The following is a 26,995-nucleotide window of genomic DNA, read 5'->3' on the forward strand; positions in this document are numbered from 1 at the left end:
AGAAACAAGACTGGGACCAACTGGGCAAGGAGACTGGGAGCTGAGGGAGAGGGAAGACTGGGACTGGTGGGGCAAGGAGATTGGGACTGGGAGCAGGAGAGGAAACAGTGAACAGACTGGGAGCCAGCAGACTGGGGGCTGAGCACGGAGATTGGGCGAGTGGCTGGGAGGGGTGGGGGAGACTACAACTAGCTGAACAAGGAGGCTGGGACTAGGAACCAGTGGGGAGGATGGGGGCAGAAGGGGGAAATAGAATGATTTAACAATGAGCTGGGTGTTGAGGGAGAATTGAGACTGGCTCAATGAAGAGCCTGGGACAAGGAGCCCAGGAGAGAGTGTGTGGGGAGGGAAGGGGAGATTGAAATTGGATGAGGAGCCTGAGGAGAGAGACAAGGATTGGGAGTCAGTGGAGAGGGAGGGGAGATCAGACTGGGAACTGGCAGGGCAGAACTGGGACTGGGTGTGGGAAGGAGGAGACATTGGGAGTTGACAGTTTATATATTCCTTCTGCAACATCTCCCCCCTTCTTACTCTGCCTATCCTTCCTGCACAAGCTATATTCCTCTATACCAATATTCCAGTCATGACACGTATCCCCCCTAAATCAGGGTAGAGTTTGGGACCCGAACAGAAACCCAGAGGGGAAGACTAGTACACACTTGGCAAGGAGACTGAACTGGAATGAGAAGCCTTAGAAGAGGAAACTGGGACTGGGTAGGCAAGGAAAATGGGACTAGGATGAGGAGCCCGGATGGGTAAGGGACAGAACAGCAGAAGAGGTTAAGCTTGGGAGGGACAGGCAGAAGTCTGTGCCCACTAGAGCACACTCCCCTCCAGAGTCTGGAATGGAAACCCAGATTCCTGAGTCTCACCATTCCTCTGCTGTCAGCAAATATGTGTGAAACCCATATGTCTCACCCACTATAGTGCTGGCTAACATAGAGGATATCAACCTACTACTAGCAGTTACTCCATTAGCTCAAGTGGTAGAGGTCTGTGTGGTGGATCTAAAGGTTCCAACCCTGCCAATGACCCTGTGTAAGGAATTACACACAAAAAGCTACATTAAAAGAACACTAGTAAAATTGCAAAATCAAGACCTCAGAAGTTAGAAAATATCAGAATTAAGGTTGCATGTGCAACTTTAATCACCCCCTGTGTGTGTATGCATTCTGATATAATCTTTAAATACATTTCACATGGTATTTTTTCCACAGGACCCCTGCCTGTTCAGTTTGTGGTCCCAGGCCTTATTTTACTGTGTATTATTCCAACCTTGCCCTGAAAAGAGAATTATTAATATCCTCATGGGCTTTTCTATGGAGCTTATCGTTATAGTATCTTCACAAACATTAATCAGTCAATCTCTACAACACTCGCGTAAGGTGAGAGGGCATTTTTATCCCCGTTTTACAGATAGAGAGCTGAGGTATGGCGATTATTAAGGTAAAACATTTCCACTCTTTTTGAGTGCTCAGTCTGAGACAAAGAAGATGTGATTTTTCTGAGTACTTACCATTATATACTCAAAGCACAGATTCTTCTTCGAGTGCTTGTTCACGTCCATTCCACACCAGAAGGAGCGCTGTAAAATTTGTAAGGCTTTCAAGCCCAGAACACAAAAGGAGAGAGACTTTCGTCTGAAACAGCTCCTCATGGAGATGGCGTTACAGCCCTCCGCTTCCACGGTACCGTCGGCTTCGGTGCGGAGTGCCCCGGCATCGGTCCGCGACCCGACACAGGCGGTGCAGACTAAGCCTACGGTGCCGCCTCGGCGAGATCACGCCCGGCACCGGTCTGCTTCGCCGGCCAAGCCCAAGAGCCAGCCCAAGGCCCGGGGTCGCTCCCCGCACAAGAAGGTGGCACCAGCGAAGACCGCTAGTGCGACCAAGGCCGTGCCGGCCCCGGCACAGGTCCCGGTACCAGTGGCTCCGGCACCGAAAGGCCCGTCGAGCCCCGGGACAAGCGCGTCGAGTGAGGAGGACGGGCTGGAGGAACTGTTGGAACAGCCCTCCACCCCGGACACATTTGAGGCGGCGAAGGACCTCATTGAATTGTCCTCCGTCAGCACACTCCGCGCCAAAGACATTCCGCCGCGACTGCCTTCCAAGGGCAAGCCGGCGATGATGCGCCCATCGCGGTCGCCATCTCGGCACCGCTCACGGCGCCGGTCCCGGTCGAGCTCCGCCTCGGTTGACTCCCGGCTTCCCGCCGCGCAACGGGCCTCCAAACAGACAGGCCCCGACGCGAGCGAGGCACCGTCCCAGCAGCCCGGCCCGAGCAGGCACCGGGACGCTTCGACGGCGAGGGCCCCCAGACCATCCTCCCGCAGCCGTTCCCGGTCCCGCGGTCAACGGTACCGTTCTAGATCCAGATCGGTACGGCGCTACTCACGGTCCCGGTCCCGGCGGCACCGCTCCCCGACACCGGACCGGCACCGCCCCACGGCACCACCGTGGCCCTCTAGGTCACCGTCGCTTGCGTCGGAAGAGAGCTCGGGGCTTTCGAGATATGGCCGCAGAGGGCACGCCGCTACACGGCACGAGGCCTCTTGGCAACCGCATTGGAGCCATCCGGGACAGTGGCCGTTCTGGACCCCGTGGGCCTATCATCAGCAAGGCCCTCCGTCCAGAACCTCGAGATTGGGCCCGTCAGGGGACCGGTCCCGCTCCCCACGGTGCCGCCCCACCTCCCGTGCGGAGGCCACGGTCTCCAGACCACCGGATGCAGAAAGGGCGGACTCGGCACCGAGCCCGGCACCGTCCGTGACCCAGGGCAGGGGACGCACCCCGGAGGGCCACCCCGCTGAGGAGGAGTTACAGGAGGATGAGGACGCTCAAAAGGCCATGACCTCCTCCTCCTCACCGGATGAAGCCGTGGCGGGCACAACAGTGTCCGGCCCTCCCCCGATTGACCACCGGGCACACCAGGACTTGCTCCGCCGGGTGGCCCTCAATCTGGGGTTGCAGGCGGAGGAGATGGTCAAGCAGGAGGACCCCATGGTAGACATTCTCAGCCCGGAGGGTCCCTCCAGGATTGCTCTTCCATTAATAAAGACTGTACAGTCGAATTATAAGACTGTGTGGCAGACGCCAGCCTCCTCTGCGCCGACCGCGCGGGGCGTCGAGAGGAAGTACTTTGCCCCATCCAAAGGGTTTGACTTCCTCTTCTCCCATCCAGCCCCATGTTCGCTGGTCGTTTCGGCGGTCAACGAGAGGGAGCGGCATGGCCAGCAGGCCCCAGCCCCCAAGGCCAAGGAGGCGAAACGATTAGACTTGTTCGGCAGAAAGGTCTACTCGTCGGGAGGCCTCCAGTTGCGGATCGCGAACCAGCAGGCGATCCTCAACAGACATAATTTCAACTCCTGGGCGTCGGTGTCTAAATTTAAGGATGCCTTGCCTCAGGGATCGCAACCCGAGTTTGCGGCCATTGTGGACGAGGGAAAGGCGGTGGCCAAGACCTCGTTACAGGCCTCGCTCGACTCGGCTGATGCGGCCGCTAGGACTATCGCGTCCGGCGTGGTGATGAGTCGCTCAGCGTGGTTGCAGGCGTCTGGTCTTCCTCCAGAGGTGCAAAACACCCTCCAAGACCTTCCGTTTGAAGGGACGGGGTTGTTTTCGGAGCAGACAGATGCCAGGCTCCATGGCCTCAAGGACTCGCGGGCTACCCTCAAGTCCTTGGGGATGCATACCCCTGTGACACAGAGGAAGCCCTTTAAACCGCAGCCTCCACAGAGGCAGTACCAGCCTCGCCCTCGACACGAACCTTACCGTAGGCGGGGCAGAGACAATAGGCGTAGGCGCAACAATACGCCTAACCAGGGCCAAAACCAGGGCAACAACAAGCCGCAGCCGGGCAATAAGCAAGGATTTTGAAGACGCGATCGAGGACAGCGTACCTATCTCTTCCCCGGATCCTCCCCTGTGTTTCAGGGACCGCCTATCCCGTTTTTTCCGTGCCTGGTCCCATATAACATCAGACCATTGGGTCCGGCGCACGGTAGAGTCAGGATATGCCCTCCAGTTCTCCTCGCCCCCTCCCTCCCACCCAGCCCCCCCGTTCCTCTTCAGGGACCCCTCTCACGAGCAACTTCTTATGCAGGAGGTACGGACCCTCCTCGCTGTAGGGGCGGTGGAAGAGGTTCCTCGGGACCTCAGAGGAAAAGGGTTCTATTCCAGATACTTCCTCATTCCCAAAGCGAAAGGGGGCCTCCGTCCTATCCTGGACCTTCGCAAGCTGAACAAGTACTTGCTAAAACCACGTTTCCGTATGGTCTCCCTTGGTACCATCATTCCTTCCCTGGATCCGGGGGATTGGTACGCTGCCCTCGATATGAAAGACGCTTACTTTCACATCGCTATCCACCCGGCCCACCGGCGGTTCCTGCGCTTCACTATCCAGCAGCGCCATTTTCAGTTTGCGGTCTTGCCCTTCGGCCTGGCAACGGCCCCACGTGTCTTCACGAAATGCATGTCCGTGGTGGCGGCCTTCCTTCGAAAACGATGGATGCGCGTCTACCCATACCTAGACGATTGGCTCCTGGTGGGCCGGTCAGAGGCAGAGGTTCACGCCCACGTGACATTGGCGCTACAAGTGTTCCGCGATCTCGGCCTGTTGGTCAATGTGCCCAAGTCCTCACTAGTCCCCACACAGAGACTGGAGTTTATAGGGGCAGTCCTGGACTCGGTGGCGGCGCGGGCGAGTCTTCCCGTATCGCGTTTCCTGGCAATCCAGGAGGCCGTGACCTCCATTCAGAGATTCCCCACGACCACGGCCTGACGTTGCTTACAGCTCTTGGGGCACATGGCGGCATGCACCCACGTGGTTGGACACGCCCGCCTCAGGCTCCGGCCTCTGCAGCTGTGGTTGGCCCAAGTATATCGCCCCAACAGCGACCCATTGGACATGGTCGTCACGATCCCGGCTCGGGTATCGAGCGCCCTCTGTTGGTGGCTCGACCAACAGCAGGTCTGCGCGGGGGTCCCGTTCGCCGCCCCACAACCAGTTCTGACGTTAGTGACAGACGCGTCGGACCTGGGTTGGGGGGCGCACCTAGGGGACCTACGCACTCAGGGCTTGTGGTCCAGGGAGGAACAGTTGCTTCACATCAACCTGAAGGAGCTGAGGGCGGTTCGCCTCGCCTGCCAGACCTTTCACGCCACCATAAGAGGGCACGGCGTGTCAGTTCTGACGGACAACACTACCGCTATGTTTTACATAAACAAGCAGGGCGGGTCCCGGTCCTCTCCTCTCTGTCACGAGGCTCTTCTCCTCTGGGACTTCTGCATAGCCCATTCAGTGCACCTTCGGGCGGCATATCTCCCCGGGGTCCAGAACGGATTGGCGGACCGTCTCAGCCGGTCCTATCTCACACACGAGTGGAGGCTGAGGCGGGACATCTTCCGTTCAATCTTCCTGAGGTGGGGGTTTCCCCAGGTGGATCTGTTTGCCACCATGGACAACAGCCAGTGCCCACAGTTTTGCTCCTTCCAGAACCGCAGTCCGGGCTCTCTGGCGGACGCCTTTGCAATCCCGTGGGGCGGGAGCCTGCGGTATGCCTTCCCCCCGTTCCCACTCATCCACAGGGTCCTTCTAAAGACCCGCAGGGACAGTGCGACGGTCATTCTCATCGCCCCGGCGTGGCCACGTCAACACTGGTTTACAACTCTCTTAGAGCTGTCCGTGGCCTCTCCGATAACCCTCCCCCTCCATCACGACCTCATAACACAAGACCGAGGTCGCCTACTCCACCCAAACCTGCCATCGCTGCATCTCATGGCATGGCTGCTCTCTGGCTAAGTGAGGTGGAGCACAGGTGCTCTCAGGAGGTCCAGCAAATCCTCCTGGGTAGTAGGAAGCCCTCCACAAGGGCAACCTACCTTGCCAAGTGGAAGCGCTTCTCCCTCTGGTGTGAGCCTCAGCGCGTCCAGCCCTTACAGGCCTCGATACCACTGATTCTGGACTACTTGCTGCACCTTAAGCGCCAAGGCCTTGCCCCCGCTTCTATTAAGGTGCATCTAGCCGCCATATCGGCGTTTCACCCGGGGGAATTGGGGCTGTCCGTGTTCTCCAACCCCACTGTGGTCCGATTCCTCAAGGGGCTGGAAAGGATGTTCCCCTACACTCGCCCACCTATACCCCCGTGGGACCTCAATCTGGTCCTCACTAAGCTCATGGGGCCCCCCTTTGAACCCCTGGCCTCTTGCTCCCTCATGCACCTTTCATGGAAGGTCGCGTTCCTCGTGGCCGTCACCTCGGCTAGGAGGGTGTCGGAGCTGAGGGCCCTCACCTCGGAGCCTCCTTATACTGTTTTTCATAAGGATAAGGTGCAGCTTAGACCTCACCCTAAGTTCCTCCCTAAGGTGGTCACGAGTTTTCACATGGGGCAGGACATCTGTTTGCCGGTGTTCTTCCCCAAGCCCCATACGGACCCACGCCATCGTAGCCTGCATACCCTCGATGTTCGGCGGGCGTTGGCTTTCTATCTGGACCGTACCAGGCCTTTCCGCAAGTCGACTCAACTATTCGTGGCCATTGCGGAACGGATGAAGGGCCAGCCTATTTCGATGCAACGCCTGTCGGCGTGGATCGTGCTTTGCATACGCACGTGCTACGAGCTCGCCAACGTGCCTGCACCTCCGATCCGGGCTCACTCTACTAGGGCCCAAGCGTCCTCGACGGCCTTCTTGGCGCAGGTCCCGCTTCAGGAGATCTGCAAGGCAGCCACCTGGTCATCGGTTCATACTTTCACAGCCCACTACGCGATCCACCATCAGACCAGAGATGACGCGATGGTCGGCAGGGCGGTGCTTCAATCAGTTATTCCTTGACTCCTACCCTCCTCCAATGGTAAGCTTGTGAGTCACCTAATGTGGAATGGACGTGAACAAGCACTCGAAGAAGAAAAGACGGTTACTTACCTTCTGTAACTGTTGTTCTTCGAGATGTGTTGTTCACGTCCATTACACTTCCCACCCTCCTTCCCCTCTGTCGGAGTCACCGGCAAGAAGGAACTGAGGGAGGGTCGGGCCAGCAGGGATATATATACGCTAGGGCGGGGCGCCGCTCTGGCGGGAAGGGAGACCCTGCGGGCCCGACGGGAGCCGCTGAGGGAAAAAGTTTCCGACGTTCGTGCACGCGGCGCGCGTACACCTAATGTGGAATGGATGTGAACAACACATCTCGAAGAACAACAGTTACAGAAGGTAAGTAACCGTCTTTTTCACTTCCTCAATTTGCCAGTGTGAGTGCTCAGCACTTCTGCAAATCAGACATCAGAGTCTCAAGTTGGGCACCCAAAAAATGCAGAACATGCAATTAGTGACGACTTGTGAAAAGTCGGGTTTACGTGATTTGCCCAGCCTCACACAGGAACTCGGTGGCGGTGGAAGGGCGAGAATCCAGTTCTCCAGATCCACATTTAACTGCCTGAATCATGAGACCATCCTTTCTCTTTCTGCCGCCCCCTGCTTCATTCACAATATGCCTTCCAGCTTCTGATATGACAACAGCCCCCTTAGCAACACAATCCTAATACTCCCCTGAATAGGTCCATCCTCTGAACTAAATGGGACATAAGTTCTATGGGGAAAAAAGCTTGTGATCATTTAATTAAAGACTGTGTCAGAATGCATATGCACAAAGGGGGCGAATTAAAGTTCCACAGGCAACCTTAATTCTGGCATTTCCTAACTTCCAAGGGCTTGATTTTGCAACCGGAATAGTGTTCTTTTAACTTTCTCTTTTTGAAAAGAGAGCACTGAGATTAGCATTGTTCTTCTTTTATGAAATCCTTGCTGCATTCCAGGTAGGTATGTTTGTACCTGTCAAGAGGCGAGTTTTTTGCTAGTCACATGAATAGCTTCTCAGTCTCTCTGCTCATTGTTGGAAGCATACTTCATGCTCTTCATGAGAATATTCTGTCTGTGTAGGCTTATACATCTCCCGTCAATGTGGTACCTTAGCTCAGGGCTTGCTAGATATTGCAAGATTGTGACATCGCTGGCTATTTAAATCAATACTAAGTTTCCAATGGAAAAGATGCTTGTAGACGAATCAGAAAATAGTGAATTTGCCACATCTTTATTAACTAATGAAGCATAATTGATTTATCAAGAAAGTGCTAGAAAATATAGCACTAAATTCAGTTTTCTCAAAGGGATAAATCAGTTTTTAGGGCCCACTAGCTGATGCTTGCAGAGCACTATGATATAATGTTTTCTAATGAAGTTTGATTATATTTTATAATGATAATGCTGTATAAATTAAACTATTACAGTTAATGACCTGCCTGCTAGTGGGTCAGCTTTTTGCAGCATTGCTCTAATGCCATTAACTGACAAGCCAGTCATTAATAACTGCTTTCATGTGAACTACTACTTCAAAAACTTAATGTACAGAGTAAAATATTAAGAAAATGAAAAAGCTTTATTAGCTCTATTTCCTCCCTCTTAGTCATTTTACTTACTGAAATCTACTTTTCCAAAAGTAATCCTACATACTGTAGGTTCACACTCCTGGGTTTTTGTGCATTCAAGGGATTTAGGAGCACTCTCCCAAAGCTTTTGGCAACTTCTGGAGCACTTTTACTCTCAGTCAGTCAAGGAGTTGGAGGAGCGGCTCATGTAATCTCATTTAGCAGCTGGCCACCCAGTAAGACTGGTTTGTCAGCACAGATTCGATCAGCTCTTTTTGAAGATTATTCAAGATAATTTTATGCTCACAAGCATTTTTGTCATTCTTGAATCCTTCTGGAGATTCCAAGCCTTCCTACTCTGAGGGTTTGAAGTGGTGCATAGGCCTTGTGCTGCAAGGAGTGGATGTCACCCACTGTGCATTCACGGTATACACAGTTACAGATGCCATTATTTTTAAACTGTTTTTAATTTTCTTTTAAAATAGCAGCACTTATCATTTGACAAGCCACTCAGGTTTGCTGGTAAATAACTCACTTTTGGGGTACCCTATTGTGAAACTGTAATTACATTAATGAATAAGTCTCTTTTCAAAGCGTCATGATAAAATTATATGTTCCAAACATGTTAGGCATAGCAGCCTTGTTTTGTGTGTTAACTTCTCCCATGAAGTGCATTGGAAACGTATCTCTCAGAGAATGAAAAAGCCAGCTGCAAGAAGTCATATCCTATATTAATTCATATTTATACTTGGGGTACTAATAACTTTGTAATTGTGTCTGTGGCTATGAGTTAAGAATTATGGTCTCTCCTTTTTTGCAGCCTTTTCCTCATCGTTCTTGTGATTTCAGACCTTATGGCTTTGGTAAGCTACCATTGGACATTCTGTACAAATAAGATCAAGAAAGCAGAGTGCTCAGCTAATTCAATCAAGAGATATCTGAATTAGTTTCAGACTTCAAAGTTTTTAGAACTAGGGCAGTGAATTGAATCAAAATCCTGGTATAATTTATAGATAAAAATCCCCATCTTCATGCTTTGTATGTCATGTAAGGAATGCTTCTTAAGAGGTGTAATTCTTTTTTACTTCATTTCTTTCACTCTGCTGTTTTAAACCTGGTTTTTAATGTATTGCAAATCAAATGTTCAAATTAAAAGTATGAGAGCAGAAGGGAATGCCAGATTTACCTGGGTGCCTGGTCTAGATAATTTTTCAGCAGTTTCTTGCCTGCTGCCAGAAAAAAAACGAGAGAGAGAGAGAAATGTGTCAGACACTGAACTGATTTTTCAAACCTGTTGTCAGAATTATCAGCGGAGGGCTGGAAAATATATGAGAGGTATCTTTTGTAGAGCAATTGTATCCTTTGTGTGAGGCAGTGGGGAAAATTCACCCCAGCCAATTGTAGACTCATGGTCAAAATCATTTAAATAGAGACATCTTTAAAAAAACAAACAAACAAAAAAAAACCTTTATAAATTTAAAGTGACACAATTAATTCCCCAAAAAGTGCCTTCGACAATAGCAGTGCATTGCTATATTATACCATGACTGGAATGGAAACATGCTCAAAGCAGTAGGCAGGGAGTTGTACTATTTTTGCTCTCACTTCCCACATTCTGTTTTGGAAGATATACTTCAAAGTGACAAAACCTGCTGTTTGTGTTATGTAATTTCACATTGCAGTGTGGTTTAAGAAGTTTTACCATATAAGAGAAATAGCAGATACAAGACATCAGCATGTCTAGTTTGATCTTAGAGTAACAAGCAGGCTGGATCCTAGAAGTCCTAGAAGTATTTTTATCTAGTGTTCACATACAGATTTATTATAAACTGGTTTTTTATTTAATAATTTCAGTAGGAAAAGAATTAAAATATTAATAAACTACAGATATGCAATGAACTACAGAGTTTTGACATGCAGACATTGTGTGTGTGGTCTATGTATATACATATACACATCTATATATTTATGAAACAAAGATGACCTATAGAAACAAAAATGAAGTGAAATGGGTAATGGTTCTTATTCTTACCAAACACTTAATGCAGCCACTGTGTGGAATCTTTTTTTTGTTGTGATATTATTCGGTGAACCTTGCAGGCGCAAGTTCATTTGTCTGCGTATACCCAGAATGGTGTTTGACCACATAGTTAGTAATGGTAGCATCCAAATTCTAAGAAGAAGTCAAAAGAGTTGGACGTACTTATTTGAATAAGGAATTATTTGCTAAACTTGCATTATAAATACAGTATAAATACAGCAGATTTTCAGGGTGATCCTTTAAATGCATTGAGTTCCTTACATACCTCGCTTCAGGGAGAGTATCGAGAATCATTATTCTGTTGTTCTCTCTCATGAAAGATTTTAAAATATGAACAGTTGTTAAAAATTTAAAGTAGCTTTTGAGTTTATCTTTTTAAAGGTTTGCTGTACTAAACCCACCAGCTGTAAATGCTCCTTTTCAGATGGTGGAGTCTCTGATTTTAATCTTCTGCCCCGATTTCTGTCTGAAATAATCTTTAAGAAACTAGTTTAACCTAAGGTGTACATCAGCTAATTGCTAAAGTTTTTTGTTGGTCACTAAAGATTGTTGTGTGTGAGAGATGGGAAAGAGGGCTTCTGGTCACTGGGAGGCGAAGCTAGTCCTTACCTCCCCTAAATCTCTGCTTCTGATGAATCTTGCACCGCTTTCACTGACAGGACATGACCCACTTCTCCATGCTGCCATTTCCCAACTTGTATCTCTAGCCTGAGAGTCATTAGGGAAGGACAGGTCACACAGGACTGTCTAACTGGTAGGAAAAGGGGAGACCAGGCAGCCAGGGCTTGGTAACTGTGTGAATCAGGCCCTGGGATGAAACTCTTTAGCCACTCAGTGGGGTGGGGTGAGCAAGAAGGAGAGGTCAGAGCAAGTTTTTTTTCTGTTGCTTCATAGGGAGTTGGGAGGATCTTGGTTTTTCTCCTGGCTCTTATTTTGCTTAGGGGTAAAAGGTAAAGAACAGAGTGACATCACACTAGGTGTGGGTGGGGAAAGTCAGAGGGACTGAGGTATCTGTGTATCTCAAAGCGGACAAATATACACATTCTCTGTGTTGTAAAACAGCTTCTCAAACATTTTCACCTGTGACCCCAACATGACACACACTTTTTCTTCCATTACTCTATATCCCAGGTCCCTTTAGGCTCCATCCCAGAATCCTTCTTGTTGTTTCACCCAATTCCCCCACAATGCAATGTATAGTAATGGTTAATTATTTAAATTTGGTAGTGATGGCCATGGGTGGGAAAATATTGACATTCAGTCCATATAAAATTGATAATTTCACATATTAAACAAAAAACCGAAGAGCATTTTGTGTGTGTGTGTGTGTGTGTGTGTGTGTGTGTGTGTGTATATATATATATATTTATATTTATATTTATATGTGTATATATATATTTATATGTGTGTATATATATATAAAATGAAAAATTATGAGTTGCACAGTCCTCCCTGCTGAGTATCTGCTTATGCTAATTAAGTCACCTGTTTGCTTTATGGAGGTGTTCTGTAAATCAGGACAAATTTTTTTTAAAATCTATTTTACGTAGTTATATGGCTTCAATTATCATAGTAGCTGAGCACCTTGCACTCTTTAGTGTAATTTATCCTCACAACATACCTGTGAGATAGGGAAGTACTATTATTCCCATCTTGCAGATGAAGAATTGAGGCACAGAGAGAGACTGAGTTACCCAAGGTCATACACAATATCTGTGCTAGAGTCCCTATAAAACAGCTATGCAGCCTATCCTGAGGTCACTGCCAAATTTGAGAACCAGTATTCCAAACAATAAAGTTGTTTGGGGGCGTCTTCTCTTGAAGAATACTCTCTATTAGAAATCCTTTGTGCTTTTCAGAGCACATCTTGATAGAACTAGTCAGCCTTTGTTCCTCTTTAGCTGTTTGCGTTTGATTCCACTGGCTCCTAGAATATTGTTTAGTTTAGTCCAAATAAACATTCCTTGAAAGGTCTTGCCCTTGTTCCACTTGAAAAGTTAGAAACCTGGAGTAAACAACCTGAAAACATTGGTTTTAGTCTTGTCTTTCAAGTTGTGCAATGTTTATATACTAAACAACATTATTTTCTTATTTCACAGCACTTCTTCTTTTTGGTTAAAGATTATGGAAGCTGGCTGGATATTGGAACAAGGTACAGTATATCTGCCTCCAGTGCTTTCTTAAAAGGATAGCCTCAGGTTGGTAGGTGCCAAAGATTAGTCAGTTATTATTTATCTGTTAGTGTTCCTGTAATTCTTTCCAACTGCTTGCCCTTCTCCCCCAAATCAAGTGTTTCATTGCTGTTTTCCCCACTCCTAGTAATGTCATCATCATAGAACTCATGTTTAATATTCGTTGGCTGTCATGACTAAAAGTGGGGAAATTCATGGATTTAGCATGGCAAAAAATATAAGTTTTTTTTTTTTTAAAGTAGAAGAGGCATGGCACACAATTTTTATATTACTCTTATTGTTTATCGTTGGAAATTATGAGAAGTCAAATCTTTTATTTTACAATAAAAATTGTATAAAATCATTTAATAGTTGGCAACTATTTAAAACCCCATACACTCCTACATTGTACATTTATAGATCCAAATTTATGCAGGAATCATGCTGGAAAGGATGACAAATACCATGGCTTTTCATGGGGAAGAAAAGTAAGTCACAGAAATCAGGGCTCTGACTAATATAGACACTCTCATCCCCTCCCCACCACCACCCCCCGTCCTCCTTTGTGATCTATGCTAGTCTCCCCAGCATAGACTCCAGTGCAGCGTAGGGGGCCACAGAGCCTTATTTGTGGCCACTCCCGCAACAACAAACCAGCATACACAGAATGGAAGGAAGTATTTCATTATGAGTACAAATTTCAGATGTAGATTTCCTAAGTAGTATTAGAAATACCTAAGTAAATCATGGAAATAGCTTGCTAGTCTGTCTTTAATAGAAACTATGTTGCATTATAAACCCTGCCAATTATCACATCAACTTTTATTTGAATAAGGGTTTCAACAGTGACTTATTAATATTTTGCATGCTGTGTCGAGTATATTGACTCTTCTCTCCCCCCCTCCCCACCTATTTTCAGGCTGTTTGAGCCTTTGCTCTTAGCCACATTTCCAAAGTTCCCAGTGTGAGTAGGTTAAATAGTGGAAAGAGTATTTTACCATCATACTTTCATGTTCTCAATTTATGATTGAGTAGATGGTCTCTTCCTTTGGTCCTTTAACTTCACACGTGGACTTAGAAATGAATTTCTAGAGAGATGTGAAAGACCTCAGGGATGCCCTGTTTATGGCGACAAGAATGTTAGTGTCATAATAGGACTTGTAGGATTCAGTGAGCAAAAGTACAGATTGGTTTGACTGAGCGAAAAAAAAATAACCTCTCAAAAATATGAAAAGTCAACCACCTTATTTTTTCTATGCTTTTCAGAGCATAGCATTTAGAGCTGTTTCATGTTCTTGTACCTCCCTTGGCCTGAATCTCTGCTCTGCCACATTACATTTGGTGCAGGAGGTGAGGGGTGCCATCCGGGAGCTGATTACATGCAACCTGTATTCTGCCCCTTTGTGTATACATCCTGTGTAATGAGTGAGTTAAGAGTCCTGTGGAAAAGATCATATGTGGCCGTGTAATTAAAGATTGTATCAATATGCACAATGAGGCAGAATGCACAGGCAACCTTAATTTGCATTTTCTGACTTTTGAGTGCTTGGCTTTGCAACCTAAATTACATTTTTTCAATGTAGTCTTTTGGTATGTAACTTCCTAAGGGTTTTAAGAAAAAAGGAGAATTATTATGTACAACTGAAACAGTCCCCCCCCCCATGCATCATCAGTGGTGTTTTGAACCCTGAATCTTCAGCACTGAGCATAGACCTCTGCCACTACAAAACTAAATACATGAGCAGGAGAAGGCGGTTATTGCAGAGAAGGGTTGAATCACAGGGGCCACATGTTGGGTTCAAGAAGACTGCCAGGGAGGGTGGGGGAGGAGGATAATCTTGCCTCACTTTATCCCATCCCTCCCTCTACAGCTGCTTTTGTAGTAGCATGAGCCTAGCCTTGGAACATCCATGTTCACTTATTATTTGGATGCTGCACAAATTTTTCTGAGAAATGCAAGTGTGAGTACGTAAATCGTGATTTTCGATAGTTTATATCTCATCAAAACCTGGATAGAAATTTATGGGACAAAGAAAAGACTCTTCTCTAACCTGAGGGCTTTACCCCCTGTCAATTTCAAAGGCCTTTTGCAAACAATAAGGTATTAGAGCTTCTGAAAAAAAAAGGTTGCAAGAATCTTTTATAAAGGAGAGTGTTAGGCAACTATATAAGGGTCATTATCAGCTCCTCCTGTAATCTTTGTCTGTGGCACAAGCACAAAGAAAAGCTTGCAAAATTTCTCTTCTTTTTTTCCAAACCAACCAGCTCTAATGCAGAGTAATTGCTTCTGAGGTTACAGCAGATGCAAGCAATCTAGGAGTATTGAAGGGGGTTGGAATGACTGTAAGAGGGAAACTCCTTCAGGGAGACCCTAGGGAACACCTAAACTTGGAGAGAAAGCTTTGTATGAGGTTCATGTTCTGTCACTGTTATCTGAGTTACCAATAAAGCCAAACCCCAGGAAGAGAGTAAGCGTGGCCTTTGTACAGTATGTGTACATTTGGAGAACATCAATATAGTTGTAATTATTTCCCTTCAATCCCATCAACATTGTTGTTTTGCCAAGAATATTATTTTTATTTTAATTCACAAGTCAAATCACCACCCTCAAACTATTCAGTCTTCCCTAATCTCCCTCCAGTTTGTCCATATCTCTTTGAAAGGGAACTATCCTGAACTGAGTCCAGTATTCCAGGAGTGGTCTCACCAGAGTTCTATAGAAAGAGACTACAGCATTACATCCTTCTTCAGATATGAAGTGTGTGTGCCTGAAATTGCATTTGTCTTTCCTACTGCCATATCCCATTGCAGATACTATATCCATATCTGATTTGCTGGCCACTATCACACCAGTTTCCCATGTTTCTCCTCCCTCCCCATTTTGTACCTATGGTTATGTTACCCCTTTTGATATGAACAGCTAGTTAAAGTTTGGAGACCTGTAGGCTGTTCCTAGAGCGACAAGGAATTGATGATCGATTCTGCATCAAACAAAATACCAAAGCCCTGCTTCTCCAAACACAGGAGGAACCAAACACAGGACACCACTTCCTTGCTCATAGCACCAAACTCTTTCAGCCAATATTCTGACCCACAACATCTCTCTAGGCTTCTTTTAGGGCCACACGCATTCCTTCCAGGCTGTGTGTGGTTGGCCTTTTTTCCTCCTCTGATTCTGCCTCTATCTGGGTCTTCAGCTTAAGCTTCTGTGTCTTGCACAGACCCTGACCCACAAAAGTCCAAATTACTGGATGACTGGCATATATCCTCTTTGTCTGAGGTGAGGCCGCTTAGGTGTCTCTCACAGCTATCTTAAATGAAGGGTGGAGGTCACAACAGTTTAGTTGAGGTTTAATGACCCCCACAAAAACTACATATGTATTAGCTTGAATTTTCCCAAATGGCAAATAATTTTATCTTTGTCCTATCCGCATTTCTAACCTTGCAATGTCTCTGTCCTCACTGGTGTTTGCATCCTCTACCAATTAAGTATCATTTGTGAATTTAATGAGGCTGCTGTTTTTTACTCCCTTCTTCCAGATCATTAATGAAGATGTTAAGTGACAGCAGATCTTCACATTGATCCCTATGGCACAATGCTCAGTAAATTGTCAGTTTCACAGATTCCCCCTGCTCAGTAAACTGTCAACTACCTTATTTGTTTACTGTCTTTTAGAAAGTTTCCATTCTCTCATTTAATATTCAGATCCAAGGTGATTTGAATTTGTTTTGCAAGGAGGAGTTCATAGGTTTGTTTTTTTTTAATTGGTTTTACTAACGTAAAACTTCGAAGCTATGCCACAGAATTCTTAACAATAGTTTCCCGTGACAGGCTCTATGGTCTGCACAAGAAGGCTTATTTAAACCCTACACCGGGGTCGGCAACGTTCGGCACGCGGCTCGCCAGGGTAGTTTTATTTACCTGCTGACGCGGCAGGTTCGGCCGATCGCGGCCCCCATTGGCCGCGGTTCGCCGTCCCGGGCCAATGGGGGCGGCGGGAAGCGGCGCGGGCGAGCGATGTGCTGGCCGCGGCTTCTCACCGCCCCCATTGGCCCAGGACGGCGAACCGGGGCCAGTGGGGGCCGCGATCGGCCGAACCTGCCACGTCAGCAGGTAAATAAAACTGGCCCGGCCCACCAGGGTGCTTACCCTGGCGAGCCGCATGCCGAACGTTGCCGACCCCTGCCCTACACCCTAGAAACTCTGAGATATTCATAAACTGCATAATGTGCATTGGAAACCCTCATTACATTTTTTTTTTAAAGTTCTGCCTCTAGGAAACTACAGCCTTTTTGTGCCTTTCATGTATTTGCATCCTGATCTGTCTGCAGTGTGCACATGTGAAGTTTATTCTGACAGATTCTCATATTTTGAATAACAGCCTTACAAAGAGAGTACAGAACATCTCCATTTTGTTATTTTGAATTGCAATGAGAATGTCTTAATGTTTAAAAGGCATTCACCTACAGTATGCACAAATAGCTGACTATTTGGATAGTCAGGAATAAAAGAATAAACCACAAAATCCCTTTTTATATGTATAGTTTTTACAGATACACTGTACAGCCACTCCCTGTTTTTACAATAGTAAAACTGGGTTGCCAGAAGTTACAGAAATAGATATAATTTAAACTCTCCTACTGCAGGTTCAGAATCCATGGGGCATAGATGCAGTGCAGGAAGCTGTTTTTAGGTCTCCGTGAGGGTAGCTAAGGGCAGTTCTACACTTAAAACGCTGCAGTGGAGCAGCTGCACCGCTGTAACACTTCAGTAAAGACACTGCCTCTGCTGACGGGAGGGCTTCTCCCATCGGCCTCGGTATTCCACCTCCCTGAGAGGCGGGAGCTATGTCAACGGGAGAAGCCCTCCCGCCAACATAGCACTGTCTACACCAGGGGGTAGGTCGGTTTTATGGCATCACTCAGGGGATGTGGATTTTTCACACCCCTGAGCAACGTAGAGCCAAGGATATGTCTACACTGAAATTAAACACCCACGGCTGGCCAGTGTCAGTTGAATCAGATTTACAGGGCTCAGGTTCTGGGGCTGTTTAACTGTGGTGTAGACATTCAGCTCTGGGATCATCCCCCCCTGCAACAGTGTAGACATGTCCTTAATCTATGGAAGAGCTGTAGAAGAGGCTTTAGTGCAGTGGTCACCAACCGGTCGATCGCAATCGACTGGTCGATCCTAGAGGATCTCCCAGTCGATCACGATCTCCGGTGGTGCACTGTGGCTTCTGCTAAGGCAGACTCCCTGCCTATCCTGGCCCCATGCCACTCCTGGAAGCGGCCAGTGCTGCCCCATGGCCCCGGGGGAGGAGGGGCAGGGGTATCCCTTCGTGTGCTGCTCCTGCCTGCAAGCACCGCCCCTGCAGCTCCCATTGGCCGGGAGAGCTGCGGGGGTGGTGCTTGCAGAGAGGGGCAGCGCATGGAGCCACGTGCTCCCCGCCGCCCCCCCCCCAGGGGCCACAGGGGCGCATTGGTCCCTTTCAGGAGTGGTATGGGGCTGGGGTAGGCAGGGAGCCTGCCTTACCCTCGCTGTGCCCGCTGCCAACCGGGAGCAGCCGGAGCTAAGTGCTGACCAGCAGGAGGCCACACCCCAACCCCCATCCCTGAGCCCCCTCCCAGAGCCTGCACCCCAAACCCCCTCCTGCATCCCAAGCCCCACCCTGAGCTCCCTCCCAGAGCCAGCACCCCAACCCTCAGCCCTGAGCCGCCTCCCGGAGCCAGCACCCCATACCCTCTTTTGCACCCCGAGCCCCCTGCTGCACCCCAGCTATAGAGCTGTCCCTGAACAGGATTGTGCCCTTAGGGTTTGTGTAACCCCCCCATATCTGGGGTGAGGAGGGGGTCATATAGTCCACCAGTGCTGGCAAGCACCACAGCATGGAGGCAGGTAGGACTAGGATTCAGCTTTTAGTTTACAATGTTGAGAAAAGTTGTTTTCTTGCTTTTTGTGTGTGATTGTTTTGTTTTTTAATTACAGTACTTTCTTTTGCCACACTGAAACTTAAAACAAGTATATAATACAGACAGCCGGATTAGCCAGGGTTAGGAGTTTCTCCTGAGAGGGAGTCATTTTATCTGGATATTGCAAGTGTTCCTGTGAATGGCAGAGTCCAAAGTGTGCTGACCGGGATGTTAAGTAATGCCGTGTGCACTTTGACAAAGCAGATTTAACATTATCAGCTTCTGAACTTGCACATTCTCTGTAGAAGCATAGCACGAGTGTAAAACATGTAGTATAGTGTCTGTTTAGCTAAAACGGGGGATGGGGGGAGTATTTTCTTTACAGAGAAACAATATGAGACAAATGGCTCCTCGTACATAATCTAAACCTTCAGTGAGTTGTCGTTTATTTCACTTTAGGAAGTACTTATATTTTAATTACAGTATGTGCGATTGGTAGCTTGCACAGATCCAGTCTGCAGTTTTATGTAGGGTGCTTTTACCCTTGTAAAGTAGGGTGCTCAGTTGGACTATGATCACTGAGTCCTCGGCTATATATGCTAGTTGATTTTTTTTCGTTTATACATATTTTGAGCAATATAAAGTGTGGCAATTATTATCTCTTATTTAATTGAAATGCAATAGAAAAAAATTGGTATGGTAGAAGTTGGATCACTTTTGGGTAGACCAACTCCTGCAGGTATTCATAGCCCGGTGTTTGTAGACTTTCCTTCTCAATGGAAACCTTGGTAATAGTTTTATTCTTCCATTCTGGTCAGTGTTCAGGCTTTCCAAGTTAAGATCCAGTGTTTCTACACTTCACAGAACTAAATTATGCCCCATTGGTGCCAAGTCTTGAACTGAGGTTGTCACAACCTTGGGGGGAGGGGTGTGTCTTAAAGATTGATTGCATCAGGATGGTGAGCCTCACTGGTCTTTCACTGCTACAGTGTCAAATAAAATGAGTCCTCAGGCAAAAATTCCAGATCATTAAACCTCCAAGTGGTCCATGGAATCCTTTTTGTAAAGAAACTCAGACTTCATGGAGTTTGAAGTTAACCTGCCCTTTCTGAAGAACCATCTGTGTTGAGAGATAGAAAGAGAGAGGAGATGGAGAAATAGATGCACCAGGAGGTATGGATGTCTATAAAGACAAAACACTAATGTTTTCAATAGTCCTTTTGCAAAAGTATTGATGGCTTCGAATACCATAGTAAACATAGGTGAACAGTCGTTTTTATAAATCCTTAGTTTGAAATGTTAATGAGTTTAGAAAACTCATCACATCTCTTGATGATTGGTGGTTTACCTCAAGAACTACTACACTAAATCACTGCCTGTCACTGTTACTATAGTCTTCGTTCTAGATAACTAAAACTCAGCTGCCATAAATAGCCATATAACTAAGGTCTGTGTGCTCAATGGCAATCTGGCTTTAACTTTTGTGTCATGGTTCTGTAGCAAACTAAAAGTCCTGCAGCAGCTTCACTTAGAATTAAAAAACAAAATTTATTATCAATAAATAGCACAATCCGTATCAGAGCCTCTATTGATTGGTAATAAATGTAGTGTATTTAATACTGTCTCCACACTTCCAGTGTGCTAAAGATTTTGTATTGGCAACCCATAACTTATCATAGTACTTGCCAGAGGAGAAGCTGGAGGATTTGGTAGCTGAGTACAAGACAGTAGCTGGGGCATTTGAAATCATGCCAGGTGAGGGAAGTTCTGATTGTGTGATAAACATATTAGCTGGATGCTTCTGCTAAAATGATCAGCACTGAGTTTAAGTGCTGATGCTTAAATTGTCATCTTTAGGTTTGGGTTTAATATACTGTTGAGACCAAAAATCACCTCAGTGCCATTGTTTCAGACTGTATAAAGCAAAGTTTATCACTTTACATTTGGTTCATTTTGAGGTTTCCCTCACAATAATGAGGATAAGAAATACAGTTCGTCAAGTAGTATCCTTGTGGGTTCTCCACTTCAAGTGTGCCTGCGCCGTGCTCCTTTGATCAGAAATTTTTAGTAGCTGTGCCCGTTTGGCCTATGCACTTTGCTCCCTGCGCTGAGGCTATATGGGGGTGTGCAGGCCAACTGCTCGAAGTTCTTTCTCAGCTACCTTTGACCTCAGACAGAATCTCCTGTGTGCCTATTCTCTAAGACTTAGTTTTTTCTCAGATAGATACCTTGTAATTTCTTATAGTGTTATAGTTGGTGGAAGAATTGTTCCTGTTTTTTTCTTTCTGAAAACAAAAACAAAACTTTTCATTCAGAGATAATTATATAATTAGGAGATTTTTCCTTCTAGGGGTTAAATTTTTATTAGTTTTGCTCGGAATGCCAGGCTCTCCAGGATTCAGGAGGTGCCTCTCCTGTTGGGAGGCGATTCCGATAAGTGACAGACACTCCACTGTCTGGGTGATACTTATATCCCCAGTAAGTGCAAGATCTGCACTTCCTTCAAGGGTGGATCCTGAAAAAGTAGAGAATTAAGTTAAAACTCCTAATGATAGAGCAAGCTTTATGTCCAGCTTTGGATCGAGGAGCAGAGAATCCCGTGTACATAGACCACCCAGTTCAGCTAGTGCCTGGTCTCCATTGATATCTCTGTCACTGGAGACCGGTAGAGAGGTAGGTGGTACTGTGGAACCAGGCACATTTACGTTACCAAACTCCTCATCTATATCTGCCACTAAGCAGAAGCAGGTAAGGAGTATATCTCCAAGAAGCTCTCAGTCACCATCTTACAAGAAGGCTACAAATAGTTCAGATCCCCAGGGGAGTTCAGTGAAGACTCTGAGTGAGGCCAGTACTGCAAAGGCAAAGAGGAACAAATAATCTAAAACAGACTCATTACTGAGTTTGTATACCCATACCCAGAGTGGCAGAGACAGAGTTGAAAAGACCAAGCCCATCCCTGAACAACATTCAGTACTGATAAGAAAATTAACCATACCAAAGACAGCTCACCTACCTATGGTACCAAGGGAATCCCATACCAAGCACTCAGTACCATCTGCATCAGTACTGAAACCATCTTCCACAGGTTCCCACTTGGTCCAATCTTTGTTACCATTAGTACCACAAGAGTCTAGGTATCCTAATGATCTGATATCTCCTGAGCCAAAATTTCCTCTGTTAACAAGTGTTGGGGATTTGTCAATGTCAAGATTCCTAGGTCACCAAACCCTATATCACGTAGAGCACCACACTCACCCTCATCTACTCTGCAAGCCAAAGAGCTATCTCCCAGCTTAGAGAATGTGGAAGAGGACTCATCAAACTCTCAAATTTCAGTGTAGGGCTCCCTTACCTATTCTAGGACACCTCACTTTCCCTCCTATCCTGACATATTCCAGGAGGAGAAACCTCAGATGACATTCACATGGCCGGAACAAAGATGGCTGCCTCCACCTATGCCATTTGTGCCTCCTCAATGGCCTTGCTGGGATCCATGGGCATGCTGTCACTAACAATCTACACTGAGGTCCTCGCAACACCGGAGGGAACAGAGAAGAGCCCATTCTCCTGAATCCCCTTTACCATCACCTATGCCAGAAGAAGAGACCTTTGAGGAGCAAGAGGCAAGGGCCGATAAGGAGGTGACACCTCTTACTAATATTTCCTCCTCATCTCCTGATGAAGTTGTCATGTCTCCACCACCTTCTATGGCAGATGAGGTCAAGCAGTTTCAGAATGTTGACAGACTGCAGAGTCCCTTTGAGGGTTCAGGAGTCCCAACATAAACTCCTAGATATTTGACACACTTCAACATCTATGAAGATTGCTATTCCAGTGAATGAAGCTCTTATGGAGCCCGCTAAGATGGTTTGGAAAACCCCTGCTACCGCACTGCCTATATGCAAGAGGGTGGATAAAAAGTATTCTGTTTTAGCTAGGGAATTGGAGTTTCTATTTTCTCACCCAGCTCCAAATGCCTTAGTATTGGAGACCATTAATAAATGATGCAGACAACAGAACTCAAAGTCCAACCTGTACATAAAGGACCACAAGAGGCTCAGTGTTTTTGGTCGTGAACTCTGCTTCAGACACACGTCAGTTCAGGATAGCAAACCATCAAGTGCTCATGGCCAAATATGACTACTTAAATTATAACATTCAAATTTTTTATTGAGCATCTGCCAGAAGGACATCAGAACCAGTTTAAAAACATTATTCAAGAGGGTCAGCTCCTGGCAAAAACATTGCTCCAGGCCTCCTGAGATGTGGCAGATACTGCAGCACAGTGTATCTCCACTGCAAAAGGCATGAGAAGAGCATCTTGGCTACAACTGTCAGGCTTTCCAAGAGAGGTTCAGAGTACTGTCAAAGACTTCCCTTTTGATGGTTGCAAGCTCTTGGACTCAACGGATACATCTCTCCACACTTTAAAGGATTCGAGAACCATACTGCAATCCCTAGATATTTACACTCCTGTAAATAAAAGGAGATTTAGTAGGTCTCAGATAGCACAAAGAACACATCCAGCCCTCTAGTCAACATATCATAAACCCTCTGTACCCCGAGTCAAGAGATGAAGATATTTAAAAAAAGAAACCTCCTTCATCTTCAGCTACATCTTCTCAGCCATCCATGTCCTCCAAGCAACAGATTTAATGGTTTGGTCAAGAGTCTCAACCATCCAATGAACAAGGTCTTACTGCTGCAACATCTTACTCCACTTCCCTCCTTTTGGATGCTGTAAGACCTTGTTCATTGGATGGTTGAGACTCTTGACCAATCCTACTCCAAGCTCGGACTTGAACATAGTATTTAATTGCCTTATGAAACATACTTTTGAGCTACTAGCTATTGGTTCTCTATTAGATTTATCAATAAAGGCAGCCTTTCTGATAGCAATCATTTCTGCCTGAAGGGTGGGAGAATTGGGGGCTTTAATGGCAACTCCCCCCTTGTATGGTATTCAAGACCTCTCGTTTACAGGCATGTCCAAGATTTTTACCTAAGGTGTCCACAGAATTTTATATTAATCAAACCATTCATCTCCCAGGGTTCCTCCTCCCCCCTCCCCCAAACAAAACTGCACTGTACTGGCTGTACTGTATTCCATACCCTAGGTATCAGAAGGGCATTAGCCTTGTACTTAGGCCACGTCTACACTACCCGCCGGATCGGCGGGTAGTAATCAATCTACCGGGGATCGATTTATCGCGTCTCGTCTAGACGCAATAAATCAATCCCCGAATCAACGCCTGTACTCCACCTCGGCAGGAGGAGTAAACGGAGTTGATGGGGGAGCCGTGGCGGTTGACTTGCCGCCGTGAGGACAGCCAGGTAAGTCGAACTAAGATACTTCGACTTCAGCTACGTGAATAGCATAGCTGAAGTTGCGTATCTTAGATCGATCCCCTTGTCCCCCCATGATACCTGCCCTTAGATAGGACTGAACCATTTAGAAGATCTAGACTATTTGTATCCATTGCAGACAGAAGCAAGGGTTTGGTAATTTCGAAACAGAGGTTATCAAAATGGATTTCTGGTTATATTAAGATTTGTTATGACAGAACTCATGTTCAAGCCTCTTTGAGAGTGATCTATGTCTATAGCCTTACTTAAGGATGTATCAGTTGCAGACATCTGTAGAGCAACAACTTGGTCATCTGTTCATATCTTTTCTAATCATTATGCTTTGGTACCTGCGGCAAAATCAGATGCTGCTGTGGGCAATGCAGTTCTCTCTTCTGTATTGGACTCTGCTCCAAATCTCTCACCTCCTGAATAAGTGTACTGCTCAGGAGTCACCTGAAGTGGAGTACCCACAGGGGGACTACTCAAAGAAGAAGGAGAAGTTACTCACCTTGAGTAGTAATTAAAGTTCTTTGACATACGTGTCCCTGGGGGTGTTCCACTACCCACCCTCCTTCCTGTCTGCTTCGGAGTCTCCCTTGTGGATTTTTGCAGTGGAGAAAGAACTGAGGGTGGTTCGCCCATACAGCCCCAAATAGCCTTGGCATGAGGCACGAGGATGTGCGGGGTGCATGCGTGGGCTGAACAAGCACTGCTACCAAAAGTCTCTGGTCACAGGCGCACCATAAGTGGAGCAACCACAGGGACACACATCTCAAAGGACTCCAGTTACTACATGACGTGAGTAACCTCTGTTTGGTTTTTTAATCATGAGAGTTTAGACGGCAAGGGCTGGATTCTGCAGTAAATTCCATGACTATGGAATACACGGAGCTGTGCTATAATCCTGGGGAAAGTACATGGAGATGGCCACATCAGATTCACAGCTCCTCCCTACCTGATTTGTATTACAGTAGTATCTGGAGATCCCAACTGAGATAACAATCCCATTGCATGAGCCCTGTGCAAACTTACAAAACATTGCCTGCCTCAAAGATCTTACAATCTAAATAGACAAGACAGGCAAAAAGTGGGAGGTGATGTGGTGGCACAGAAAGGTGAAGTGACTTGTCCAACGTCACAAAATAGGTCAGTAGCAGAGCTAGGAATAAAGCCCAGGTCTCCTGGCTCACAATCCAGCACCCTTTGCCCTCAACCACACTAGTTCCAAAACATTGGGAAAGTTCTGACTCTTGATTCAGGCTCCATAGTTGGCCATTGTTTCCCTAATGGACTGACTCCAAATTCCAGATCTGAGCTCCTGAGAATTTTGGGAAGAGCTGGATTTGAATTTAGTAACCCAAACCCAACTGTATTATTCAAGATGTAAATATAGAATTGCTTACTGTGACTGATAGCAATTGCCCCAAACCTCTGGAAAAATACAGATATTTGCAGCTGTGTGGATTCCTTAACTAATGTCAGGACCACTTAAATCTTTTTAAAACTAGTGTTTATCTTCAGTTAATATCTTTTTATTCCTTTTCCAGCAGATTTTCCCCTTTACATGCTTATTTCTAGCCCTGATACTATCACACGTACGCGTGTTAGAGGTACAAAAAGAGGTGAGCATGGGTCTCACTTGGCAAGTAGCCAAGGACCTAAATACAATTTTTTAAAAATCTTAAATGCTATCAGAAGTATGAAACCTGCAAGAGGGTTAATGTTTCTGCTAGACTATCTGAGAGCAAAGGGAGTGACTGTGCAGGAAAAGAACACTGGAGAGATGCTAAACTACTTCTGTGATGAAGTCTGACACAAGCCAGTGGGGGAAATGTCTTCAAAGAGAAGTTCTGGGTTAGGTAATAAATTTTAGGTACTGTTAAGTTAAGGAGTCAGAACAAAGTGATAATTTAAATTGCAGTGAGTCATCAGAGCTGTATAATGTTCATCCAAGAGTGCTGGAGGAACATGAAAGTGAAGTAGATGAGCTACTAATAGGAATATGAACCAAAGGGTAGCCAATTTCATATATGTAGATAAAACATCTCTCTTAAAAATACACTATATCGTCTCCTTGGAATTGTTCACCTCTAAGCCTTACTAAAAATACATGGTTGGACCCATAATTACGTAATAAAATTGTTACCAAGGCTACTTAGAATCATAGAAATGTAGGACTGGAAGGGTCCTCAACAGGTCATCTAGTCCAGTCCCCTGCACTGAGGCAGGACTAAGTATTATCTAGCCCATCCCTGACAGCTTTGTCAACCTGTTCTTAAAATGCCCCCAATGATCGAGATTCCACAACACCCACCCCCCAGGTAATTTGTTCCAGTGCTTCACTACCCTTCCAGTTAAGAAGATTTTCTTAATGTCTAACCTAAACCTCCCTTGCTGCAATTTAGACCCACTTGACTAACTCAGTTTTCTACTACAAAGGTTTAAAATATTTTTGTCTTATCTGACCTGTAACATTCTCTGTTGCAGCATTAGCCACTATGTCCTTGTGATGGTTTTCACTATCTTCATCATGCTGCTGAGTGGACTGGCCCAGCTGCTCACTACAAAGAGAATTGAACTTTGGGGAAGAACTAAACGACATTCCATGTGACAGAGCTACAAGTGTTATTTTTGCTATTTGAATTTTCACCCTTACTGTGAGCCAGTGTCCACCTGTGGAATGTAAATAGTTAATGGACTGGAGTGCCAAAATCCTATTGAGAGATTTTCTACTTTCCTGTGACTGAGATTATGCTTGGAGATTGACATTTAGAGATCAGCTGGGGTAAAATAGTCTTAATTTTATTTCTTAAATATATTTTTTGCAAATAAAAACAGTGATTAAGTCCTGGTTTAAAACATCAGCAACCATCTTTGTTGTATTTTTCTTTTACTATAACTCATCTTCCAGCATTTATATCACACACCTGCAAAATCTTGGCTCTCATCCCATCCCTAGCACAGCCTTTACATAAGAGCCTTACAGAGACAAACACAATAAGGTAAATGTGAACAGACCAGTGCTTTGTGATATTATACAACATAGAAAATATGCATCAGGGTAACTGAGGTCACCTCAACTTTCACTAGCTGTGAATGTGT

At 46.1% G+C, this 26,995-nt stretch overlaps 1 protein-coding gene across 1 annotated transcript in view; it reads left to right on the forward strand.

Annotated features, from left to right (window-relative positions):
- The window catches only part of PIGN (phosphatidylinositol glycan anchor biosynthesis class N), a 173,020-nt gene extending 146,270 nt beyond the window's left edge, over nucleotides 1-26,750 (forward strand). Inside the window, exons 28-30 of the mRNA XM_065398121.1 lie at nucleotides 9,237-9,279; nucleotides 12,557-12,609; nucleotides 26,381-26,750. Coding sequence (XP_065254193.1) covers nucleotides 9,237-9,279; nucleotides 12,557-12,609; nucleotides 26,381-26,504 — 220 coding nt within the window. The 3' untranslated portion in view covers nucleotides 26,505-26,750. The remainder of the gene's footprint in view (nucleotides 1-9,236; nucleotides 9,280-12,556; nucleotides 12,610-26,380) is intronic.
- Nucleotides 26,751-26,995: the final 245 nt, after the last annotated feature.

The sequence above is a fragment of the Emys orbicularis genome, chromosome 2 (assembly GCF_028017835.1).
Source record: "Emys orbicularis isolate rEmyOrb1 chromosome 2, rEmyOrb1.hap1, whole genome shotgun sequence".
Classification (NCBI taxonomy): domain Eukaryota; kingdom Metazoa; phylum Chordata; order Testudines; family Emydidae; genus Emys; species Emys orbicularis.